This window comes from Nycticebus coucang, chromosome 16 (assembly GCF_027406575.1).
Source record: "Nycticebus coucang isolate mNycCou1 chromosome 16, mNycCou1.pri, whole genome shotgun sequence".
NCBI lineage: Eukaryota > Metazoa > Chordata > Mammalia > Primates > Lorisidae > Nycticebus > Nycticebus coucang.
In genome coordinates this window covers 75402168-75428946 of record NC_069795.1, presented here as the reverse complement: position 1 = coordinate 75428946, position 26779 = coordinate 75402168, and the positions used below count along the sequence as shown (strand labels likewise).

Sequence of the window (26779 nt, the reverse complement as noted above, 5' to 3'; positions counted from 1 at the left end):
AAGACATAAGACTCCATTCAATGGACCAACCAGACCAGACCTGAATTTTACAAAAGTTTCCTAATGCCATCTTTGAAATATGTATTAATGCAAGCCAGAAGCCTCTATTATAGTAGCAGACATTCTGCTGCTAAGTGGAGGAGAAAATAAACCCCTGTGAGACTAGGATGAATCTCATAGTTCCTTCAAGACCCAACTGGGGAACTATGATTCAATCCCCAAGAAATTGAAAAGACAAAAAGTGGGGTTAGTGTGAGCTTTGTTGAAAGAATATCAGGGTTTCCTTTACCGTGCAATTGTCAAATAGTATGAATTCCTAGAAACTCATCAGCTCTTACCATTGAATTTGCTAACCATTCTGGGTTTCTAAGGATTTTATATATTTAAGCATGCTTATTTGAATTTAAATAACGTATGTTTACCAAAACTTTTCTTTAAGACGTGATGACCAAGAAGAGTTGTTGCAAAAAGAAAGCAGAGCTTCTAAATTCTTTGATTCACACCAAGATTTAGAATTAGTATTTAATTGTTAATATAATTTCTCATTCCATTTCAATAAATGACTTCACTGTTTTATAAAAACAACAAAAACTTTTTTCTCTTCATGGGTTTTCTCTCTTTTTTTTTTTCTTTTGAGACAGAAGTCTCACTTTATCACCCTTGGTAGAGTGCCGTAGTGTCACAGCTCACAGCAACCTCAAACTCCTGGGTTTAAGTGATTCTCTTGCCTCAGCCTCCCAAGAGCTGGGACTACAGGTGTCCGCCACAACATCCGGCTATTTCTTTTCTTTTAGAGACAGGGTCTCCCTCTGGCTCAGGCTGGTCTTGAACCTGTGAGCTCAGGCAGTTTACCCACCTTGGCTTCCCTTGGATTACAGGCATGAGCCACCACACCTGGCCTCTTCAATAGGTTTTTGACCAGGTTGTTTTATTTCTTTTCTTTTTTTTTAGCAGTTTTTTGCCAGGGCTGGGTTTGAACCTGCCACCTCCAGCATATGGGGTCATCGCCTTACTCCGTTGAGCCACAGGCACTGCCCAACTTTTCTTTTTTTTTTTTTTATTGTTGGGCATTCATTGAGGGTACAATAAGCCAGTTACCCTGATTGCAATTGTTAGGTAAAGTCCCTCTTGCAATCATGTCTTGCCCACTTTTCTTTTTTTTTGAGAGAGAACCTCAAGCTATTTCCCTGGGTAGAGTGCTGTGGCATCACAATTCACAGCAACCTCCAACTCCTGGGCTCAACTCCTACCTCTGCCTCCCAAGTAGCTGGTACTACATATGCCCGCCACAAAGCCTGGCCATTTTTTTGGTTGCAGCCATCATTGTTGTTTGGTGGCCCCTGGCTGGATTCAAACCCGCCAGCTCAGGTGTATGTTGCTGGCGCCCTAGCCGCTTGAGCCACAGGCGCCGAGCCATCTTTATTTATCTTCTTTTTTAGAGAATTTTTTTCATTTTATTTATTTATTTATTGCAATTTTTGGCCAGGTCCAGGTTTGAACCCGCCATATCCAGTATATGGGACTGGCGCCCTACTCCTTTGAGCCACAGGCACTGCCCCTGTTTTATTTCTTTAATGTAATATTATTTATTTATTTTTGTTTTTGAGACAGAGCCTCAAGCTGTTACCCTGGGTAGAGTGCTATGGCATCACAGCTCACAGCAACATCAAACTCTTGGGCCCAATTGACTCTTGCCTCAGCCTCCCAAGTAGCTGGTACAACAGGCGCCCGCCACAATGCCTGGCTGTTTTTTTTGTTGTTGTTGTTTCATTTATCATTGTTGTTTAGCAGGCCTGAGCCAGGTTCGAACCCGCCACCCTTGGTGTGTGGCCAGCACCCTGCCAACTGAGCTATGGGCACTGCCCTGTAATATTATTTTGACTGGAAGCCAGGGGTCCTCAAACTGCAGCCTGTGGGCCGCATGAGGCGGTGTGATTGTATTTGTTCCCGTTTTGTTTTTTCACTTCAAAATAAGATATGTGCAGTGTGCATAGGAATTTGTTCATAGTTTTTTTTTTTAACTATAGTCCGGCCCTCCAACGGTCTGAGGGACAGTGAACTGGCCCCCTGTTTAAAAAGTTTGAGGACCCTAAGACTTTAAAGCTGTAGCTGTGGCTGGGTATGGTGGCTCCTGCCTGTAACCTTAACCCTTTGGGAGATGAGTTGGAAGGATCACTTGAGGTCAGAAGTTCAAGATCCGCCTGAGAAAGACCCCCAAATCTACAAAAAACAGAAAAATTAGTGAAGTGTGGCTGTAGTCCAGCTACTGCAGGGGCGGAAATTATAAAATAGTTTGAACCCAGGAGGGTGAAGTTGCGGTGAGCAATGACAACACCAACTGCGCTCTATCCCAGGCAATAGAGCAAGACCCTGTCTCATAAAAGGAAAAAATAAATAAATAAAAGCCATATTTGCTATAATTATTTTGTACCCACAATAGTGAAAAATTTTAGAAGTGTTTAAGTTATATTTGCATTATTAATTTGCATCCTAGGTTCTGACTGCAGATGTAGTCGTACCTTTTCAGAAGATTGGCGATTATTTAATCAATACCAAGTAGAATTTTCTCTAAACATTTCATTTCATTTCATTATTATATTTGGTATCCACATATAGAAAAGAGGATGCTCAGCTTTTCTCCATATTATGATTAGTGGACATTATCAAGTATACATAAACCGTATTGTGCTCCGTAACGGGAAATACTTTCTAACTGACTAGCCATTGGAAAGGGGAATTGAGAAAGCCTTTGGGATCTCTTCTCAAGGACATAAAAGCAGACGCAGTTCTGATATGTACAAACGTTACTTGTCTGTTTGATCTTAATATAAAGAAATGAAGGGTGGCGCCTGTGGCTCAAAGGAGTAGGACGCCAACCCCATTTGCCAGAGGTGGCCGGTTCAAACCCAGCCCCGGCCAAAAACTGCACACACACACAAAAATAAAAAATAAAGAAATGAAAATAGTAGACTACTAGTTGGTTTATTAGAATGTGAACTGTATTTATTTCCTTGATATAAAGGAGGAGGAAAAAGATAAGGGGAAGATCAATTAGCAATGCATTATCCTTTAATGCTTTCATTGTATTTTATATTTCGTTTTTAACATTTTGAGAACACTAAGTTCTTTTCTTTTCTTTTTTTGTAAAGACAGTGTCTTACTCTATCACCCTGGGTAGAGTACTCTGGTTCATCATAGCTCACAGCAACCCCAAACTCCTAGATTCCAGCAGTCCCCTTGCCTCAGCCTCCTAACCATCTGAGACTATATGGAAGGCAGCTATGCTCACCACCATACCACCAATGCCGCTGGGCCATCTGAAACTATCTGCATGTGCCAGAACATCCAGCTATTTTTCAGTAGAGATAGGGTCTCGCTCTTGCTCAGGCTGGAGCAAGATCCACCTGCCTCGGTCTCCCAGAGTAGTAGGATTATAGGCAGGACCCACCCCACTTGGCTTTTTTTTTTTGAGATAGAGCCTCACTCTTCCACCCTGGGTAGAGTGCCCTGGCATTGTCACAGCTCATAGCAACCTCAGACTCCTGGGTTCCAACGACCTTCTTGCCTCAAACTCGCAATTCGATGGAACTATAGGTGCCTGCCATAATGCCTGGCTAGTTTTTGTTTTTAGTAGAGGTGGGGTCTTGTTCCTGCTCAGGGTGGCTTGAACTCCTGAGTTCAAGTAATCCACCTGCCTTGGCCTCCCAGAGAGAACATTAAGTTCTTCATTTTGTATTTGTTCAGGATTGGTTTTCTTTGTCTAGCTATACCAAAACAGGTAGGCTTCACGTTTGATAGAATTTTATGTGAGAGTGGAAAATCAAAGGCAGAGATATTAACAAAACCATTTCCTTTTTAAAATCTTCATAATTTAAAGTCTAATTCTAATAGAATACCAAAAAAGAATATAATCATAAAGCTTTATTGCATGAAGATTCTAACAAGGCATTCCACTGGGAAGAATGGCACACCATCTACACATAAACTTGGAAAGTGATAGCTGATAAAGTTCTATAGAATCTTGGGATTTGAAACTGTTATTTGTTGTTTATGGGTGGCGCCTGTGGCCTACTGAGTAGGGCACTGGCCCCGTATATTGAGGGTAGTGGGTTCACACCCGCCTCCAGCCAAACTGCAACAAAAAAATAGCCGGGCATTGTGGCGGGTGCCTGTAGTCTCAGCTACTCAGGAAGCTGAGGCAAGAGAATCGCCTAAGCCCAAGAGCTGGAGGTTGTTGTGAGCTGTGACGCCATGGCACTCTACGGAGGATGACAGAATGAGACTCTGTCTCTAAAAAAAAAAAAAAAAAAGAAAAGAAAAAAACTGTTATTTGTTTAAGTAGGGATAGATATGAACTTAAGTTTCTCTTAACCAGTTATTAGGAGCTAGGAGTTTAGTAAGGTAAATGTTTTATGTTTTTCATAGGATTGTTTTATTGATTGAAGAAACGTGCAGGGAACTTCTTCTTTTATGACTGCATAAGCTACTATGAGATTTCCAAACTAGCATTGTCTTCAACCCCATGTTTTCTTCATGGCAACTTTAAGAACGAGTTAATATCAAAATGTAGGGCTGAGCATGGTGGCTCACGCATGTAATCCTAGCACTTGGTAGGCTGAGGTGGGTAGATTGCCTAAGCTTACCAGTTCGAGACCAGCCCGAGCCAGAATGAGACCTCATCTCTTAAAATAACCAGGTGTTGTGGTAGGCACCAGTAGTCCTAGCTGCTTGGGAGGCTGAGGCATGTGAGCTATGACACCAGGGCACCTTACTGAGGGCGACAAAGTGAGACTGTGTCTCAAAATATATATATCAAAAATGTAGTTACAATAGTTAGACTTGATATGTTCAGTACATTTTAAATTTTACTTTTACAGTTTTAGCTTTGAAAAGTGGTAAATGTGACGGGTGTGGTGGCTCACGCCTATAATACTAGCACTTGGGAGGCCGAGGTGGGTACATGCCTGAGCTCACAAGTTCAAGAGACCAGCCTAAGCCAGAGTGAGACCTGTTTTTAAAAACAAAATAGCCAAGTGTTGTGGTGGGCACCTGTAGTCCCAGCTAGTTGGGAGACTGAGGCAAGAGAATTGCTTGATCCCAAAAGTTTGAGGTTGCTGTGAGCTATGACATCACAGCATTCTACCAGGGGCAACAAAGTGAGACTCTGTCTCAAAAAAAAAAAAAAAAAAAAAGACAAATATTTATTCTTTGAAATATCTTGAATTTGGGCCAGGCACAGTGGCTCATTCCTGTAATCCTAACATTCTGGGAGGCCAAGGTTGGAGGATCCCTTCAATTCAGGAGTTAGAGACCAACCTGAGCAAAAGTGACACCTACTAAAAATAGAAAAACCAGCCTGGCCTTGTGATGGGTGCCTGTAGTCCCAGCTACTCAGGAGGCTGAGGCAGGAGGATCACTTGAGCTCAGGAGTTTGATGTTGCTGTGAGGTAAGATGAGGCCCTGGCACTCTAGCCTGGGCAACAGAGTAAGACTCTGTCTATAAATAAATAAATAAATGCAATATGTGTGTGTGTATATATAATCTTGAACTTAAATTATAGGTAATGGTGACATTTCCAGACAGGACAGTCAAAGCCTTCAACAGCTGAGATTCAGATGAGACGTTCTTCACTCTTTTTGAAAAATCCTATCTTTCAAAAAAAAAAAGAAATATATGATACATAAGGCAATATATGAATTGAATATATGATATTCAATATCAGCAACAGTAGGCTCTTTGAAGGAATTTTTTTCCATGGCCAAATGATACATTTCAGAAAGATTATTGCCTATACTCACACTCATTTAAGTCCAACATAAATGTCTTCAGATCTAATGTTTGTAGTTTTATTCTCGGTGGACACTAATAAGTAGTTGTAACATGAGATTGTTTCCTTTGATTGACTACGCCAAGGAACCTGAAGAAATAAATGCAGATGATGAGATAGAGGACACATGTGACAACAAGGAGGATGACCTGGGAGCTGTCGAAGAGCAACGGAGTGTTATCTTGCATCTCTTGTCACAGCTCAAGCTGGGCATGGATTTGACCAGAGTAAGTACTGGGGCAGTCTGGAGATTGTTAGGTCAGTACTATGCCTATAATTGTTAATGTTGTCAAGGCTTTTTATTCTTTGATTTCGTTTCTTAGTCTCACTTAATCAGCATTTCTTATTTTCATAAAAAGTATAATGGCTTACTTGTGCAGCAGGAAGTTGCCTGACAAATAAGGATGTACAGTCATGTTTCAAAAGGGATGCATTGGTATACTTACTGTACTAGAAAATGTAAAGAGAGGATATAATGCTGTAAAACTATGAAAGGCATTGACACTTCCACTTTATTCTTAATTCCCATGTATGGATGGTAAAATTTGGATATTGTCTATGAGCGGAGTCTGCAGACTTTTTCAGGAAAGGGCCAGATTATAAATATTTCCATCTAGGGGAGCATTAGTCTCTGTTGCAGCTATTCAACTCTGGCTTTGTAGTATGAAAGCAGGCATAGACAATATGCCGTTTTGGGCATGGCTGTGTTCCAGCAGAATTTCATTTACAAAAACAGAAGGCCAAATTTGGCCCAAAGACTATAGTTTGCAGACCCTTGGCCTAGAACTTTGCTACCTTAAGTGTGTTCTGAATACCAGTAGCACCTGGAAACATTATAGAACCCTAGTCCCAGACCAGAATCGGCATTTTTTTTAAATTTCTTTGAGACAAAGAATCTACTTCGTCCCTCAGTAGAGTGCTGAGGCATCTTAGGTCACAGTGACCTCAAACTCTTGGGCTCAACCAATTCTCTCATCTCAGCCTCCCAAGTAGCTGGGACCTGCTGCAATGCTCAGCCCCCCCCCCCTTTTTTTTTTAATTAAGAGACGGGGTCCCATACTTGCTCAGGCTGATCTTCAAACTGTGAACTCAGGTAATCCACCTGCCTCGGCCAACCAGAGTGCTAGGATTATAGGTGTGAGCCACCGTGCTGGGGCCAGAATCTGCATTTTAATAAATTCCCCAAGTGATTCATATTTACAATAAAGTTTGAGAATCACTTATCCTCTAGCTCAGCGTTTCTCAACCTGTGGGTTGCGACCCACAGGAACTGGATTAAAGGGCCGTGGCATTAGAAAGGTTGAGAACCACTGCTCTAGCTTGAAATTTTAGGCTAGTCTTCTTTGTTTCCAACTTATTTAATTGGTGTGTCTTTTTTTTTTTTTTTTTTTGCAGTTTTTGGCCAGGGCTGGGTTTGAACCCGCCACCTCTGGCATATGGGGCTGGCGCCTTACCGACTGAGCCATAGGCGCCGCCCCTAGTTTTACTATTTTTTTTTTTCCTTTTTCTTTTTTTTTTTTTTTTTTTTTTTTGTGGAGACAGAGTCTCACTTTATGGCCCTCGGTAGAGTGCTGTGGCCTCACACAGCTCACAGCAACCTCCAACTCCTGGGCTTAAGCGATTCTCTTGCCTCAGCCTCCCGAATAGCTGGGACTACAGGCGCCCACCACAACACCCGGCTATTTTTTGGTTGCAGTTTGGCTGGGGCCGGGTTTGAACCCGTCACCCTCGGTATATGGGGCCGGCGCCTTACCGACTGAGCCACAGGCGCCGCCCAGTTTTACTATTTTTAGTAGAGGTGGGGTTTCACTCTTGCTCAGGCTCAAGCAAATCCACCTGCCTCAGCTTCCCATAGTGCTAGGATTATAGGTATGAGCCAGTCAGAAATGTGTTTTTGATTTTTGAATGTTTCAAAGTGAATGCTAAAGGCAAAATACTTTCTATTTAAAACACATTTTCAGGTGAACAATTCACTAGAAACAATCTTTTAATCTATAATTTCACTACCTTCAATGGCACCAAGCATCTCAATTTGAAATCTTCCTTCTAAAGTCAATTTTGAAATTCTGAACTAATGCAAAATTGCTTCAATAGTTAATTCAAAATAAATAATCTCACAGTAATAGATATTTGACACAAGAGGTTTTGAACCTGATTTGCTTTTTTTTTTCTATTTGTATGATTAGCTTTTTAAATTGTATGGATTAATTGTTAAAAGACACACTAATTAGGGCGGTGCCTGTGGCTCAAAGGAGTAGGGCAACCAAAAAATAGCTGGGCGTTGTGGCGGGCCCCTGTAGTCCCAGCTGCTCGGGAGGCTGAGGCAAGAGAATCGCTTAAGCCCAGGAGTTGGAGGTTGCTGTGAGCTGTGTGAGGCCACGGCACTCTACCGAGGGCCATAAAGTGAGACTCTGTCTCTACAAAAAAAAAAAAAAATAGTAAAACTAGCCAGACGTTGTAGCAGGAGGCTGTAGTCCCAGGAACTTGGGAGGCTGAGACAAGAGAATTGCTTGAGCCCAAGAGTTTGAGGTTGCCGTGACCTATGATGACTCCATGCCCCTCAACCATAGCATGACTGAGTGAGACTCTGGCTCAAAAAAAAAAAAACAAAAACAAAACATTTTCTTCCTTACTTGGATTTACTATGTTTTGGGCGGCACCTGTGGCTCAAGAAGTAGGGTGCTGGTCCCATATGCCAGAGGTGGCAGGTTCAAACCTAGCCCCGGCCAAAAACCACAAAAAAAAAAAGAAAAGAAAAGGATTTACTATGTTTTATAGGAGGTTTTAATAGTAAACGGATTGAATTAAAAGCCTACTAAATGGGTGGCGCCTGTGGCTCAGTGAGTAGGGTGCAGGCCCCATATACCGAGGGTGGCGGGTTCAAACCCAGCCCCGGCTGAACTGCAACCAAAAAATAGCCGGGCGTTGTGGCGGGCGCCTGTAGTCCCAGCTGCTCGGGAGGCTGAGGCAGGAGAATCGCGGAAGCCCAAGAGCTCGAATTTGCTGTGAGTCCTCTGACATCATGGCACTCTACGGAAGGCGGTAAAGTGAGACTCTGTCTCTGTCTCTACAAAAAAAAAAAATAATTAAAAAAAAAAGCCTACTAAGAGTCAGACATTTTAGGAATTAATAAACAAATCTATTAACCTTTCCTCTTTCATTTAACTTAAATACTTAAAGTGGGAATTGTTTTTTTCTTGAAATATTTTTTCATTAGTGGTTCAGAAAAGACTTTTTTAGGTCTGAAATTGGTTAAAATGTGTAGTGTTATGAGGAGTTGTTTGATATTAGTATGGTATCTATAATCCCATAATAGATTAGGTTTATAAGGCATAAAAATAGTGTGGAGGTTTATGAGGCCTAAGAACATTTGAAAAGAATGTGCTATACTAGTAATCCACATGCTAAAGTTCTCTCATGGTGTGACTAACTGTATGTAATATACTTTCACCATTTTTGTGTCTCGTTAATTAAAAAGCTACATGTGTTTATATATATATATATTTATATATACACACACACAGACACATATACACACACATATACATTAGTATTGGCTGGTTGCGGTGGTTCACACCTGTAATCCCAGCACTCTGGGAGTCTGAGGCAGGAGGATTGTTTGAGCTCAGGAGTTCAAGACCAGCCTAAGCAAGAGCTTTTATTTAAAAATTAAAAAAATAGGGCAGCGCCTGTGGCTCAGTCGGTAAGGCGCCGGCCCCATATACCGAGGGTGGCGGGTTCAAACCCAGCCCCGGCCAAACTGCAATCAAAAAATAGCCGGGTGTTTTGGCGGGCGCCTGTAGTCCCAGCTACTCGGGAGGCTGAGACAAGAGAATCGCTTAAGCCCAGGAGTTGGAGGTTGCTGTGAGCTGTGTGAGGCCACGGCACTCTACCGAGGGCCATAAAGTAAAACTCTGTCTCTACAAAAATAAATAAATAAATAAATAAAATAAAAAATAGGGCGGCGCCTGTGGCTCAAGGAGTAGGGCGCCAGTCCCATATGCCGGAGGTGGCGGGTTCAAACCCAGCCCCTGCCAAAAAAGCACAAAAAGAAAATAATAGTAAAAATAAAAATAAAAAAAAGAAAAGGAAACAAATTAGCTAGGTGTTGTGGTGGGTGCCTGTAGTGCCAGCTACTTGGGACACTGAGGCTGGAAGATCACTTCAACCCACGAGTTTAAGATTGCTGTGAGTGCGGCTGAGGTCAAGGCATGCTGGCCTGGGCAACAGAGTGAGACTCTGCCTCAAAAAAAAAAAAATTTTTTTTTAGTATTTTTTTTTTTTTTTTTTTTTTTTCGTGGTTTTTGGCCAGGGCTGGGTTTGAACCCACCACCTCCGGCATATGGGACTGGCGCCCTACTCCTTGAGCCACAGGCGCCGCCCTTTTTTTTAGTATTAACCAACTACAATTTGAACATTCACACAACATTTAAAGGAATGATACTTTTCAAGCAATATGAAAGAACCTGGTGACTAAATTGCACCCATAGCTCCCTCATACGTAACAATAACGTTGACTTAACAACTGAGCTGAGCCCCAGTTGTATTCCAGACACCGTACTAGGTGATGCAGCAGCTACAAAGGAGATAACCATGGCCCTAGCCTTCATGCTGTGAATAAGTAATACACATTTTCCCCAGTGTTGATATTGTTTCTTTTTAAATAATATTATGAAAGTAATGTAATCACTTCACAGAAAATTTTAGAAAATAAAAATCTATTATTTTACCACAATGGCATAATGCAATTCTCACTTTGGTATTTCTATCCAGTCTTCCTTCATATATTCATAATTTATATGCATTTTATTTTATTTCCTTTTTGTAGTTAATATATCTTTTGTGAGATGTATTACATACACAGAAGACTAAATAGAACACATGTAAACATTCAGAGAACAAAAGTCAGTGAATACCCATGTACTCACTCCTGACATTAGTTATAGAACATTGCCAGAACTTGGAAGCTCTGAGCACCTCCTCCTCGTTGGACTCCCCTCCTTTTTCCTAGATGTAACAGCTTACTTGACTTTTTTTTTTTGGAGACAGTCTCACTATGTCACCCTGGGTAGAGTGCCATGGTGTCACAGCTCACAGCAACCTCAAATTCTTGGGCTTAAGCGATTCTCTTGCATCATCCTCCCAAGTAGCTGGGACTGCAGGCGCCCACCACAACACCTGGCTATTTTTTTGTTGCAGTTGTCATTGTTGTTTGGCAGGCCTGGGCTGGGTTCGAACCCACCAGCCCCCGTGTATCTGGCTGGCACCCTAACCACTGAGCTAAGGCACCAAGCCATACTTTTGTGTTAATCAACTCCTACTAGTTTTCTTTATAGTTTTACCACCTACATTTGTACCTCATAACAATGTTGTTTAGTTTAGGAAAATGCGAATGGCCAGCACAAGCTTAACATAAGGATAGAACTATATTGCCAGTCATAAGAGGCAGCTCCCAGTAGATAAACTAAACATTTAAGTCTCTGGCTGCAGCTTGTTGTTGGTTTTTTTTTTTTTTTTTGAGATGATCTCAGTCTGTTTCCTGGGAGTATAGTGGCATCATCATAGTACCTTACAACCTTAAACATCAGCTTGAGTGATCTTTTTGCCTCAGCTTCCTGAGTACCTGAGACTACAAGGTGCATGTCACCATGCTGAGCTAATTTTTAAAAATTTTTTTACAAGGGCTGGGTGCAGTGGCTCACACCTGTAATTCCAGAACTCTGGGAGGCCAAGATGGGCAAATCACCTGAGCTCACAAGTTTGAGACCAGCCTGAGCTAGAGCAAGACCCTGTCTCTAAAAGCCACCCCGGGCATTGTGGCCAGCGCCTGTAGTCCCAGCTACTTGGCAGGCTGAGGCAAGAGAATTGCTTAAGCCCAAGAGTTTGAGGTGGCTGTGAGCTGTGATGCCACGGCACTCTACCAGGGGGGCAACAAAGTGAGACAGGGTCAAAAAAAAAACTTTTTTTTTTGCTGTTTATGGCCGGGGCTGGGTTTGAACCCACCATCTCCGGCATATGGGGCTGGCGCCTTACCCCCTTTGAGCCACAGGCGCAGAGACATGGTCTTGCTATGTTGCCCAGGCTGGTCTTGAACTCTAAGCTTTAAATAGACCTCCCACCTCAGCCTTGCAAAGTACTGGGATTATAGGGATGAGCCACTGTGCCTGGCCAGCTTCTTATAAATTATTGAAAAAGTTTAGAAGAGCTCTTTCTGAAGAAAGCAAAAGGCAAAGTTGTGAATGAGTCCTATAAGATATATGTCTCTCAGAGTTAGAGCATTTGGTATGAGGCATTGGACATCCAGCAGGAATGTGGGCAGGTGGACTGAGCTGCTCAGGATATTCTGGTTCTAAGCAAACTAACAAATTCATCAGTAGATAGTCAACACAAGCCAAGTACAGATATATTAGGAATAGTTTCACTATCCTCAGATTCAAAAAGATGACACAATGGCAGCATGAAGCATGTAGATCACAGTCTTTAATATGTCTGTCTTTTTTATTATTTCCGTCTTTTGAGACACACCACTCTAATTTGGAACAGGATTTCCTTCACCTTTCTTCCCTGCTGGATTTGTTCACTGCGTTCCTTTCCTTTGTGGTTGCCTCTCATTCTGTTGGAGTACATTCTCTAATTTCTGAGAAAGATCTGTGGGAAGCAAATATAAAAATGTGTGTCTGAAATGTTTTTATCTTGCCCTCATATTTGATTGCTAGTTTGGATAGAATTTGTAGCTTGTAAAAAGCTTTCCTTTAGGATACTGCCTTCTTGCTCCAGGATTCTGGTGAAAACACTGAAGTCATCTTGTGTTTGTGACCTGTTTTGTTCTGAAATTGTTTGTAATCATCTCTTTGTCATATCTTGGTATTGTGACACATCTTGATACAGGGTTCTTTTTGTCCATTGTATCTGTGCAGCTGGTGGGCTTTTTCAGTGTCATAACTCATGTTTTTTGGTTCTCTGAAAATTTCTTGAATTACTTCATTGATGTTTTTCTCTCTTCCACTTTTTTGTTTTCTCTGAAATGGCCTTGGACGGTCATTTGACTTATAGTCTTGTCTTCTATTTTTCTTTTTTCTCTCTCTGTCTTTCTCCTATGTTTTGGGATATTTCTTCACCTTTATCTTCTAACTCTTCTGTGGAGTTTTGATTTTTGCTATTATGTTTTTTAGTTTTCTGATTTTTTTTTTATAGAAAGCATCCCTGTTTCATGTATGTAGTATTTTTGTTTTTGGCTGGGGCTGGGTTTGAACCCGCCACCTCCAGCATATGGGGCTGGCACCCTAATCCTTTGAGCTACAGGTGCCACCCAATGTATGTAGTATTTTCTCAGTTCTCCGAAGATACTACTTTTTACTTCTAAGATTATTTTTTCTTCCTCTGAGGTTTCTGTTTCCTCTAAGTGTATTTCTTTTTTTTTTTAATCTTTATATTCCTAATTAGAGGTTTTCTCAGAGATCTGAAATATTTCTTAGATTTCTGCTCACAACTAAGTTTAGAGAAATTAAAAATTTGATTTTAAGTTTTGAACATGTGGGTGGGGCCCGTGTTTTTTATTGTCCAGTAATTTGGTTGGGCCATTTGTTGGAGAACTTGGTGTCAAAATCATCAGGCTTTTCTTCTAGGGTTAGTTAGATTTCCTGGAAGAAAAATTTTCTCATCTCCTACTTGGTGAGTAAAGCAGTGAGGAGTTCAAGAGGACTGGGTGGGAGAGGGTGTCAGTAGTAAACATTGAATTTATATAGGATTACTTAATGTCCTTTTTATCATCATGGTATCCATTTTGTTAGAAGTCCCTGATGTTCTCCAGTCTAGAGAATAAACTGCTTTGTTTCTCTCTGTAGAGACTAAGCCTCTACCAGTGTTTTTCAAATCTTTTATCTCATAGCACACTTGAACCTGTAGTAAAATTTCCATGGCACACTTAAATTATGTTGATTAAAAAAAAAAAAAAACAAACAGGCTCAGTGTAACACTGTTTACAGTGCCACCCACATACACCGAGGGTGGCGGGTTCAAACCTGGCCTGGGTCAACTAAACAACAATGACAACTGCAACAAAAAAATAGCCAGGCATTGTGGAGGACACCTGTGGTCCCAGCTACTTGGGAGGCTGACGCAGGAGAATCGCTTAAGCCCAAGAGTTTGAGGTTTCTGTGAGCTGTGATGCCATAGCACTCTACCAAGGGTGACCTAATGAGTCTCAAAAAAAAGAAAGAAAAGAAAAAGAATATATTTATTGTGCTTTGAACTTTCTTTCAAAAATAATTTTGGCTGGGCAAAGTGGCTCATGCCTGTAATTCTGGCACTCCAGGAAGTGGAGGCAGGTGGATTGCTTGAGCTCACGAGTTTAAGACCAGCTTGAGCTAGAGTGAAACTTCATCTCTAAAAAATAGCTGGGCAGGGCGGCGCCTGTGGCTCAGTGAGTAGGGCGCCAGCCCCATATACCGATGGTGGTGGGTTCAAACCCAACCCCGCCCAAACTGCAACATAAAATAGCCGGGCATTGTGGTGGGCGCCTGTAGTCCCAGCTACTTGGGAGGCTGAGGCAAGAGAATCGCCTAAGCCCAGAAGCTGGAGGTTGCTGTGAGCTGTGTGACCCCATAGCACTCTACTGAGGGTGATAAAGTGAGACTCTGTCTCTAAAAAAAAATAATAATAATAATAATAAAAATAGCTGGGCATTGTGGCAGGTATCTATAGTTCCAGCTACCAGGGAGTCTGAGGCAAGAGGGTCAATTGAGCCCAAGAGTTTGAGGTTGCTGTGAGTTACGATGCCATAGCACTACTGAGGGCAACAAAGTGAGACTCTGCTCAAAAAAAAAAAAAAAAAAAATTTTTTTTTTTAATTAATGATGTTTAAAAATTTTCAAGGCACATCTAAGATCCTTTTACAGCATGCTGGTGTGCCATGACACACCATTTCAAAATCACTTCTCTAGACTTTGAGGTGAAAGAGCAGGAAGTTGCCAATAGTGCTGAGTTGGGGAGGAGATTTAGGCATCACATTGCTTTGCATATAGATTTCACTCTATTGTCCTTATTTTAGCGTAAACCCCTAGATCCTGAGCCTTTTCATGAATCTGTACATAGTATAAACTACTGCTTAAGATGCAGCTTTCTAGTTAACAGCTCCTACAATTTTGTTGCTTTTGTTTACTTTCCCGATATCTCTGGTTTTGTCTGTATTTGAAATTTATAGTAATTGTAATGTAATTTCAGTAGAATTAAATTAAGATGGTTGTATATAATTCACCCTCTAAATCTGTTACATCGAGTCCACTGTCTTTTATGTTAATTCTGTCATCTTCAGAACCATCTTTTCTTTTTCTTCCTTTTTTTTGAGACTGAGTCTCACTGTGTTGCCCTTGCTAGAGTGCTCTGGCGTTGTAGCTCACAGCAGCCTCAAACTCTTGGGCTTAAGTGATTCTCTTGCCTCAGCCTCCCAAGTAGCTTTTTGTTGTTGTTGTTTTTTTTTTTTTTTTTTGCTGTAGCTGCCATTGTTGTCTGGCAGGCCTGTGCTGGGTTCGAACTCGCCGGCTCCAGTGTATGTGGCTGGCGCCCTAGCCATTTGAGCTACAGGTGCCGAGCCCAGAACCATCTTTTAAAAGGACTATAATAGTGAAATGTCATTATGTGAGATTTCCATATTTAAGTTATGTAGAACCATAGTTTAAAATGTAAGTTGTTTTAATTATTTTTTCACATTTTCTTTATTCATATTATTTATTTCCTAAGGCTAGGTTCCTGGATAAAAGTACTAGGCTAATGGGTATGAACACTTCAGGGGTCTTGAAAAATATTCCCAGTTTGCTTTCTCAAACATTTGAACTATTTTGCAATGTCTGCCCAACTCTGCTTTAGGTAAAATATTTAATCCTCCTTACACATACCTCATTTTAGCTATCAAAAGTTCTCTTCTAGGAAATAGTTGTCTTGGTGCTTAAAATTAAATGTATGTTACAGTTTTTCTTTTGGTCTGTGATCTCTTCAGTCTGTTCTCAGAAGAGTGTCATATCTTTTTTTTTTTTTTTTTGGTTTTTGGCCGGGGCTAGGTTTGAACCCGCCACCTCTGGCATATGGGGCTGGCGCCCTACTCCTTGAGCCACAGGCGCCGCCCGAGTCTCGTATCTTGATCACTCATCTACAATTTATTTTTAAGTTAGGAAAGGAGGATAGGGCATTACTAACATTCACTTTGACTTTTAACTCAATGATAACTTTTATCCAGTCTAAAAGTTTGAGGATTTTTTTTTTTAATTCCTTCTACCTGACCATCTTGAATTTGTATTTAATCGTAACTATTTGGGCAGGCTTTCATTTCCTTTTAAGCATGCTTATTTTTTAATGAGACCAAATACTTTTTTCTTTGTAACTATGTTTTAATACCCATCTAGAATGAAATGTTTTCAGAGAAATAAGAATAGTTGTTAGAGATATACACATGGATTACATTTTCCCTCTTTGGTTGATTGTTGTTGTTGTTGTTATTTTAGGTGGTGCTTCCTACATTTATCCTAGAGAAGCGTTCCTTGCTGGAAATGTATGCAGACTTTATGTCCCATCCAGACCTATTTATAGCCATCACTAATGGAGCTACAGCTGAGGACAGAATGATTCGCTTTGTTGAGTACTACCTTACCTCATTTCACGAAGGCCGTAAGGGAGCCATTGCTAAGAAACCATACAATCCTATCATTGGAGAAACATTTCACTGTTCCTGGAGGATGCCGAAAAGTGAGGTAGCATCCAGTGTTATTAGCAGCTCTTCCACCCAGGGAGTCACAAATCATGCTTCTCAATCAGAGGAGTCTTTGAGCCAGGTGGGATCGGACTGTTACACAGTCAGATTTGTTGCCGAGCAGGTTTCCCATCATCCTCCAGTCTCAGGATTTTATGCAGAATGTGCAGAAAGGAAGATGTGTGTAAATGCACATGTCTGGACTAAGAGCAAGTTCTTAGGCATGTCGATAGGCGTGACAATGGTTGGAGAAGGTAAGTAGAAAAATTGTTCTCCAATTTTTAATATCAAACTAAACTTAAATTTTGGAAACTTAGACAAATAATAAGTTCAAGGTGTTATGAATATACTTTTTTGTTCCAATTCCCAGTATATTCCAGAATGCTTTTCGGGAGTGGAAGAGTGTATCTGTGGACTAATGTAAATTCTCTTTTTAAATTATTTTTTCTGATTTTAAATATTTATTGTTGGGCAGCGCCTGTGACTCAAGGAGTAGGGCGCTGGTCCCATATGCCAGAGGTGGCGTGTTCAAACCTAGCCCTGGCCAAAAACCACAAAAAAAAAAAAAGAAAAATATTTATTGTTGATAATTTAGAAAATCAAAAAAGTATAAAGGAGAAAATGAAAACATCTCTAATCATTTTATCCAGAGATAGGTGATTTTAGTATTTTGCATCTTTTCTGTGTATGTTCATACGTATAGGCTTATAAAATTAGGATTAATTACATACATATATATAGTTTTGTATTTTAACTAAATGTATTCATTTTCCCATGTTATTGATAAACTATTTTAATGACTGCTTAGTATTCTGTGAAATGCATTTGCTATCTTTTATTTAAGATAAAATATTGGACATTGAGGTTGTTGGCAAATTTGTGTTATAAAAATCACAAGAGATACCGTGTGGGTAAATCTTTTTTTGTGTGTGTGTGTGTGTGTGTGTGTGTGTGTAGAGACAGAGTTTTACTGTACTGCCCTCGGTAGAGTGCCGTGGCATCACATGGCTCATAGCAACCTCTACTCTTGGGCTTAGAGCGATTCTCTTGCCTCAGCCTCCCAAGCAGCTGGGACTACAGGTGCCTGCCACAACGCCTGGCTATTTTTTTGTTGCAGTTTGGCCGGGGCTGGGTTTGAACCTGCCACCCTGGTCATATGGGGCTGGCGCCCTACTCACTGAGCCACAGGCGCCGCCCGCCGTGTGGGTAAATCTTTATCTACATCTTTTATATTTTCCTAGGAGCTATTCATAGAATATTTTAAATATAAACTATAAAATTTTAATTCTACTTCATCAGGTTATAAAAAAATATAGCATTTTTTGCCAAAAATACAAAACAAAAACCTCCACAGCAGTCATTGACAAGCTAATGAAAATCAATAACAGAAAAAAACCTAGTATTTTAATGATAAAGGAAAACTCTTGTGCAAAGGAATTTGTTCTGAATTTAAATTTATAATCTGGCTCGGCGCCTATAGATCAAGTAGCTAAGGCGCCAGCCACATATACTATAGCTGGCGGGTTTGAATCCAGCCCGGGCCTGCCAAACAACATTGACAACTGCAACTAAAAAATAGCCGGGCGTTGTGGTGGGTGCCTGTAGTCCCAGCTACTTGGGAGGCCGAGGCAAGAGACTAGCTTAAGCCCAGGAGTTTGAGGATACTGTGAGCCATGATACCATGGCATTCTACCCAGGGTGACAGCTTGAGGCTCTGTCTCAAAAAAAAGTAAATAAATAAATAGACTTATAATCTAAGTGTGGCATAATCAAGCCTATTACTTCAATAGTTTGAGATTGTGTTATTATAGCTGTAAAGAAAGTATTTTATCCCCTTTTTCAGTTTTTCCCATTTTTAAGTTTTGTTGTGGTATGTCTTACCAATTTCCAAATCGTGTTCCTAGCTAATTTAAATTTTCATAACATTAGAAAGTACACATGTTATTAGTTTAAAAAAAAAGTTTGTCATCTTCAGTGATAAGCTTTATAAGATTAGCCTTAGGCTCTTTATAGACCAGTTTAATAGATGAAAAAAACCTGAAATCTAGAGGTAATGGGACATGTCTGGGGTCATAAATATTAAGGCATAGCTGGATTTAGAACCTTATTCTTTGATACTCTCTCCCCAAGGACAGTTACTCTTCTCAGGGCAGGCTCGGCAGAAAGACTCTGGTAGCCTCTCATACTCCAAAAAAGGGAATACGTCAAGAAATAAGGAAAAGCCTTAATGTCTTAGCTAAGCTTCAGTCATAAAAGAGGCATATTCTAGTTAATTTTTGATTAAGTGCTATTAATATGCTCATGAGATTGCCTTTTGGAAATTAAATTGCTATTGGTACCCTCAACAGAACTTTTTTTTTTTTTTTGGTAGAGACAGAGTTTCACTTTATTGCCCTCGGTAATAAAGAGTGCCGTGGTGTCACACAGCTCACAGCAACCTCCAACTCCTGGGCTTAGGCGATTCTCCTGCCTCATGACAGGAGTGACGACATAGTGAGACTCTGTCTCAAAAGAAAAAAAAAAGAAAAAAAATCCAAGTATATTGTCTGTCTTCTGACAGTAGTCAATATGTTATAGTCAGAACCATGTCTCTTATGAAATGGCTCAGTAATTTTTTTTTTTCCGTACCCTTTTGTGAATCCAGCACTCTCCTCAGGACACCAGAGGGAGAGTACTTAATGAGCATTTATTAAGAGAATGAGGCCATAGGATTTCAGACTGGTTGTACTTTGTTTTTTGGGGGTTTTTTTGTTTTTTTTTTTTTTTTGTGGAGACAGAGTCTCACTTTATGGCCTTCAGTAGAGTGCCGTGGCCTCACACGGCTCACAGCAACCTCCAACTCCTGGGCTTAAGCGATTCTCTTGCCTCAGCCTCCCGAGTAGCTGGGACTACAGGCGCCCGCCACAACGCCCGGCTATTTTTTGGTTGCAGTTTGGCCGGGGCCGGGTTTGAACCCGCCACCTTCCGTATATGGGGCCGGCGCCTTACCGACTGAGCCACAGGCGCCGCCCTTGTTTTTTTTTTTTTAATAGCTTTCTTTTTTTTTTTTGGTAGAGACAGAGTTTCACTTTATTGCCCTCGGTGGAGTGCCGTGGCGTCATACAGCTCACAGCAACCTCCAACTCCTGGGCTTAGGCAATTCTTCTGCCTCAGTCTCCCTAGTAGCTGGGACTACAGGTGCCCACCACAATGCCCGGCTATTTTTTTTTTTTTTTTTTTTTTTTATTGCAGTTCGGCCGGGGCTGGGTTTGAACCCGCCACCCGCGGTATATGGGGCCAGTGCCCTGCTCACTGAGCCACAGGCGCCGCCCGGTTGTACTTTGTTAGTTCAGTATTTGGTCTGATGGTAACACAGGTGATGAGTACAGAAGGTTGGTAGTACAGTTCAGGTAGCTTTAGTGTCTCTTAATTATCTAGTATAGAGCAATAATTTATTTATTTATTTATTTTTTTATTTATTTTTTTTTTTTGTAGAGACAGAGTCTCACTTTATGGCCCTCAGTAGAGTGCCGTGGCCTCACACAGCTCACAACAACCTCCAACTCCTGGGCTTAAGCGATTCTCTTGCCTCAGCCTCCCGAGCAGCTGGGACTACAGGCGCCCGCCACAACGCCCGGCTATTTTTTGGTTGCAGTTTGGCCGGGGCCGGGTTTGAACCCGCCACCCTCGGTATATGGGGCCGGCGCCCTACCAACTGAGCCATAGGAGCCGCCCGCAATAATTTATTAATGTAACTCCCTTTTTATATTTGTCTTTAAACCATCTTTAATATCACTTAATATGCAGCAAACTCCATTGGAATATTTGTTTGAAAACCACCCCTAAGAGGCTGAGGCAGGTGGATTGCTTAAGTTCAGGAGTTTGAGGCCAGCCTGAGCAAGAGGGAGACCCCCATCTCTACTAAAAATAGGAAAAAACTAGCTGAGCATTGTGGTAGGTGACGGAAGACTCAGCTACTTGGGAGACTGAAGCAAGAGGATCACTTGAGCCCAAGAGTTTGAGATTGCTGTGAGCTATGCTTTTTCTACCCAGGGCAACACAATGAGACTCTGTCTCCAAAAGGAAAAAAAAAAAAAAAGAAAACCAGCAGTAGTATCTCCTATAAACTTCAATTTAAATGTCTCAGAATTTGGCAAACAAAATTATTGTTGAGGCCATAGTTTTTCTAATAAAATTACTTTTTTTTTTTTTTTTTGAGACAAGAGTGTCACTATGTCAGCCTGGGTAGAGTACCATGGCATCACAGCTCACAGCAACCTCAAGCTCTTGGCCTTAAGTGATTCTCTTGCCTCAGCTTCCCGAGTAGCTGGGACTACAGGCACCTGCCATAATGCCTGGCTATGTTTTTTTTTTTTGGTTGGAGTTGTCATTGTTGTTTGGCAGGCCCGGGCTAGATTCGAACCCCCCAGCTCTGGTGTATGTGGTTGGCACCCTAGCCACTGAGCTGCAGGCGCCAACGCAAAATTACTTTTTCTTAATATACAGAGAATAGATCGAAGATCTATTCCCCATTATAATGTATAAGGTTAATGAGTATGACTTTATAACCTTAATTATCTAGTTATTCCCAAACTGCTGAAGAAGTTGTTAGTACTAACTAATCATCAAACATGATGCATGATGCATGGCCTTATACTCTGTCTAAAGCAGTGGTTCTCAACCTTCCTAATGCTGCGACCCTTTAATACAGTTCCTATGGGTCGCGACAGGAACCGCTGGTCTAAATGGTTTATTCTAGTTTTAGGAACCTTAGAGGGAACTCTTAAACTGTTTCCATTGTAACATTTGCTGGACTCATGACCACAAAGAGACAGTAAGATCATGTTGAATGTACTTTGATTCACTGTTATCAGGAAAAAAAAAAAAACTTTTTTTTTTTTTTTTTTTTGAGATAGAATCTCATTTTGTCGCCCTTGGTTTGAGTGCCATGGCATCATCATAGCTCACAGCAACTTCAAACCCTTAGGCTCAAGCAATTCTCCCCTCTGCTTCCCAAGTGGCTGGGACTATAGGTACCCACCATGAGGCCTGGCTAATATTTTTTCTATTTTGGTAGAGACAGGGTCTCACACTTGCTCCAGCTGTTCTTGAACTCCTGAGCTTAAGCGATCCTCCTGCCTTGGCCTTCCAGAGTGCTAGGATTACAGGCATGAGCCATAGTCCCTGGCATTGTTATCAGGAAATATTGTCAAATATAATTGTAAATGAAGTCAATTTCATCCAGAGTTAAATGAAGATTAGGCAAAATTGCGATAATTACATGTATTTACTAGACAGGAAAGAAAAATAATACAGATTCTTTTATAGCTGTCTATATCTTTAAAAAGATGTTAACCAGCCCTGTTTTTTCATCTTCAGGTATCCTCAGTCTGTTGGAACATGGAGAAGAGTACACGTTTTCTCTACCTTGTGCGTATGCCCGGTCAATTTTGACTGTTCCTTGGGTAGAACTGGGTGGCAAAGTCAGCGTTAACTGTGCAAAAACTGGATATTCAGCCAGCATCACTTTTCATACTAAGCCATTTTATGGTGGCAAATTGCACCGGTAAGGACATTTTAATGATATCTGACACTGTTCTTCCACTTTGATCTTATATTATAACTCCCCATTCTTTTTCTGCCTTATTTTACGTAGTTGAAGTTGGATTTTTATTCCTGTTTATTTTGTATTTATTATATTTAATCTATCAAGCTATTCTGAAAATCATCTATTTTTAATATAGTGACATTATTAATAAATCTACTTTCATAAAATTTTCCCTGATGAAGTAACTACTGAGATGTAGAATAGAATTTGTAACGAGTGAGTATACAATCTTTGGTGCAATTCTGCCCATGGGGTGTGACAGTTAAGTTTGCAAACTTGACACCAGGTGTTTACATTGGCAGCACTATAATCTTAGTATACCAGTGTCTCAGAGTTGTGTTCGTGTTGTGTGGTGATTTCTTACTGAGTGGCATTCATTATTATTGTTGCATGTTTTTGTGTGCCATCACAAGAATGTCTGAGGTTGAATTAAAAAGCGAACAAACGTTCATAAATTTCTTGTTAAACTTGGGCAAGAGAGGAAGTGAAATCAGGAAGATGTTAGTCCAAGTTTATGGGGATAAGGCCACAAAGAAAATGGCTGTGTACAAGTGGATTAAATGTTTTGTGAGAGGAGAGACAATATCTCTGATGAAGAGAAGTCAGGGTGGCCAGTAACAAGCAGAACTGATGAAAACTTGCAAAAATTCATCTAATTGTGCAACAAAATCATCAGCAGCATGTGAGAAGCATAGTAAACCAAGTCAGCATCCATAGAGAAACAGGAAAATCTTAACTGAAAATCTTGACCTAACTCAAGGCTGTTGGATCACAACAATGCACCAGCTCACACAGTGCTACCTGTGAGGAAATTTTTAGCCAGTAAACAAATAACTATATTGGAACACCCTCACTGCTTACCTGATCTGGCCCCAATAATTTTTTTATTTACCCCAAAACAAAGAAAATACTTAAAGTAACACATTTTCATGACATTCAGGACATGAAGGGTAGCTAATACAGTGATAACTTTGATGGCTATTCCAGAAAAAGAATTTCAAAATTGCTTTGAAGTGCGGGCTAGGTGCTAACATCAGTGCAGTAGCTTCCTAAGAGAAGTATATGTCAAAGATGACTAGTGATATTCAGCAATGAGGTATGTAGCACCTTTCTTAGGACAAGTTCAAGAACTTAATTGTCAGACCTCATATAACAAATTCAGATTTGAGCTCGGTGCTTGAGGCTCAGTGAGTAAGGTGTTGGCCACATATGAGGCTGGCGGGTTCAAGCCCAGCCTGGGCCTGCTAAACAACAATGCCAACTGCACCCAGAAGATAGCCAGACATTGTGGCGGAAGCCTGTTAGTCCCAGCTGCTTGGGAGGCTGAGGCAAGCCCAAGAGTCTGAGGTTGCTGTGAGCTGTGACGCTACGGCACTTTACTGAGGGAGAAATAATGAGACTCTGTCTCAAAACAAAACAAAACAAAACAAAAAAAACGGCCATGGTATTCTACAGAGGGTGACATAATGTGACTCTGTCTCAAAAAAAAACAACAACAAAAAAAAAAAAACAGATTCAAATTTGGATCTGGACTTCAGTGAAGTCAGCTATTGCTACAAATTGTGATGGAAATATATGTAGTTCTTTATCTAAGAAGTAATCTGAGAAGCACAGTGATTGAAGCCTTCATCTGTTTAGGTGCCAATATAGAATGGTAGCTTTATTCTAATTTCATTTAGGAATTGGCTAGTTAGTATACTCCTTTCTTTCTTGACATGTTAGTCTCTTCAGCATTAGTCCAGATCACCCAAACTGCATGAAGACAAGTTTTCTATTCTTTTTTCTTTTTTTTGTAGAGACAGAGTCTCATTTTATTGTACCTGGTAGAGTGCTGTGGCGTCACACTGCTCACAGCAACCTCCAACTCCTGGGTTTAGGCGATTCTCTTGCCTCGACTATAGGTGCCCACCACAAGGCCCAGCTATTTTTTTGTTGCGGTTTGGCCCGGGCCGGGTCTGAACCTGCCACTTTCAGTATATGGGGCCGGTGCCCTACTCACTGAGCCACAGGCATCGCCCTGAAGACAAGTTTTCTAATGGGATCCTCAAAAGGATACTGACTCTTATTTTTAAGCCCTTGATGTCTAATCTACTTGTCCCTGAAGTGTTGGGGTATATATATTTTTTAAAAAACAGAGTCTTACTCTTTTACCCAGGCTGAAGTATAGTCCCACAATCATAGCTCACTATAGCCTTGCCCTCCTGGGCTCAAGCAATCCTTCTGCTTCAACTTCCCGAGTAGCTGGGACTAATTTGTGTGCCATCATATACCGCTAATTAAAAAATGTATTAGTAGAGACAGGGTCTTGCCGTATTGCCAAGGCTAGTCTCAAACTCCTTAGCTCAAGCAAACACACCCCCACACCTCCTGACACGCTTGCTGCCTCCAAGAATGTTAGGATTATTAGCCATAGTGTGAGCCATGACGCCTGGCCCTTAAACGGTCTTTATAAAGACCACTTTTGAATATGAGTTATCTGATATTTAATGAACTAAATATGAGTTATCTGATATTTAATGAACTGAAAATTCTACCCAAAAGCTTTTCTACATTGATTCCATTAATCAATATCTCTCCAAGGAAAGACTTTTTATGTTATAAAGTCTTTTTTTTTTTTTTTGAGACAGAGTTTCACTTTGTTGCTCTTGGTAGAATGCTATGACGTCACAGCTTACAGCAACCTCAAACTCTTGGCTTCAAGAGATCCTCTTGTCTCAGCTTCCCCAGTAACTGGGACTATAGGTACCCACCACATCACCCAGCAGTTTTTAGAGGTGGGGCTCCTGCTTTTGCTCAAGTTGGTCTCAAATCTGTAAGCTCAGGCATTCCATCCATCTCAGCCTCCCAGAGTGCTAGGATTATAGGCATGAGCCAGTGCCTGGCTCTTTTTTTTTTTTTAAAAGACAGAGTCTTGCTTTGTTGTGCTAAGCTAAACTAGAGTGCAGTGGAGAAGTCGTAGCTCACTGAAACCTCTAACTTCTTAATTCAAGCAGTCCTCCTGCCTCCGCCTCCCAAGTACTCGGGACTGCAGGCGTGCACCCACATTGCCTGGCTATTTTCTTGTATTTTGTTAGAGAGGTGGTCTTACTTTCATGTCCAGGTTGGTTCTTGAACTTCTGGCCTCAAGCAGTCCTCTGACCCCGGCTTCTCAAAGTACTAGAATTACAGTGCCCAGCTTGATAATTCAGTATTTAATGACTAGTTAACTGAAGACTTTCCTGCATTCATTGTATTCCAAGTGTTACTCTCCAGTGTGAATTCTCACATTGGCAAGTGTGACTGTGTAAATGGATTTCCTCCATTTATTTCATTCAACTGTGTCTGGTGTATGAATCCTCTGGTGCTCCTCAAGAGACGTTCTCCTGTTAAAGGCTTCTGTGCATTCATTCTATATTTGGGATTTCTCCCCAGGTGAATTGTCTTGTTTTCAGGAAGGCCAGATACGCTGCTGCAGGCTTTTCTACAGTGATTACAGATAACCCTCTATGAGTTTTCTAATGTCAATTAAGGTATAGCTCTGGTTGAAGCCTTGACCACTTACTAAATGTCTAGGATTTCTCTAATGTTAGAATTTTACTCTTCCACATTGATAAAACATGTTTTTATCTTTCCTCCAGTATGAATTCTTGTGTGCTATTAAGAAAGATCTTAATAAGAAGGTGTGTCCATACTTAACTACATTTATTGTTTTTTTCCCCAAATGTGAATTGTCTTGTGTTATTTAACAACCACATAGATGACATTTGTGTAGTTCCTGTCTGGTATGTGTTTTTTCATATTGTTTAAGGAATGAACGATTATTGAGTGTTAGCTCATCTGTTTGCCTTCACGTGGATTTCCTCCATTATGTTTTCTCTGAGGGTTTAAGGTGTAAGTGATTAGTAAAGGCTTTCCCGGAGGGTTTTTCTCCAACATGAGTTCTCCCATGTCTGTAAGGGGTAAATAATGACTGTAGAATTTTTCAAAATCAGTATTATTCATTGTAAGGTTTTATTCATCATGAGGTTTCTCTCCTCTGTGATCTTTCTTTGGTTAATGAAAAGAGAAAATCCATGTGCATTATGCATGTTGAGCTGTGAGGGGAAACTTCTTTATTCATTACAATTCAAAGATTTCCTTTCCAATACTAAATCTCTGATAAGAAGGAAATAAGAAGCTGTTAAAAGCTTACCTGTACTTATTTGTATTTATACATACAGATTTTCTGATATACTTTAGTTAAAACTTTATTCCACATTTAATACATAGTATTACCTCTCTTACATGTTCAGAATTTTCTTCTTTTGTAACAGCCCAATAACATAGCTATTCTGATTAATTTCTTTTTTTTTAAGAGATAGAGTCTTGGGGCTGCGCCTGTGGCTCAAGGAGTAGGGCGCCGGTCCCATATGCTGGAGATGGTGGGTTCAAACCCAGCCCCGGCCAAAAATCACAAAAAAAAAAAAGAGATAGAGTCTCACTTTGTTGCCCTCGGTAGAGTGCTGTGGCATCACAGCTCACAGCAACCTGTAGCTCTTGGGCTTAGGCAATTCTCTTGCCTCAGCTCAGGAGTTGGAGACCAGCCTGAGCCAGAGTGAGACCCTGCCTCTAAAAATAGCCATGCATTGTGGTGGATACCTATAG

The 26779-nt window shown here is 40.8% G+C and overlaps 1 protein-coding gene across 2 annotated transcripts in view; it reads left to right on the top strand.

The window, feature by feature from the left end:
* OSBPL11 (oxysterol binding protein like 11) overlaps window positions 1-26779 on the top strand; it is a 113242-nt gene that overhangs the window by 59508 nt on the left and 26955 nt on the right. For both annotated transcript variants that reach the window (XR_008374870.1, XM_053564499.1), the window contains exons 8-10: window positions 5915-6055; window positions 16325-16823; window positions 21928-22114. Coding sequence is in view for 1 of the 2 variants with exons in the window: in XM_053564499.1 (XP_053420474.1) it covers window positions 5915-6055; window positions 16325-16823; window positions 21928-22114 (827 nt within the window). In the remaining variant the exon portion in view is untranslated. The remainder of the gene's footprint in view (window positions 1-5914; window positions 6056-16324; window positions 16824-21927; window positions 22115-26779) is intronic.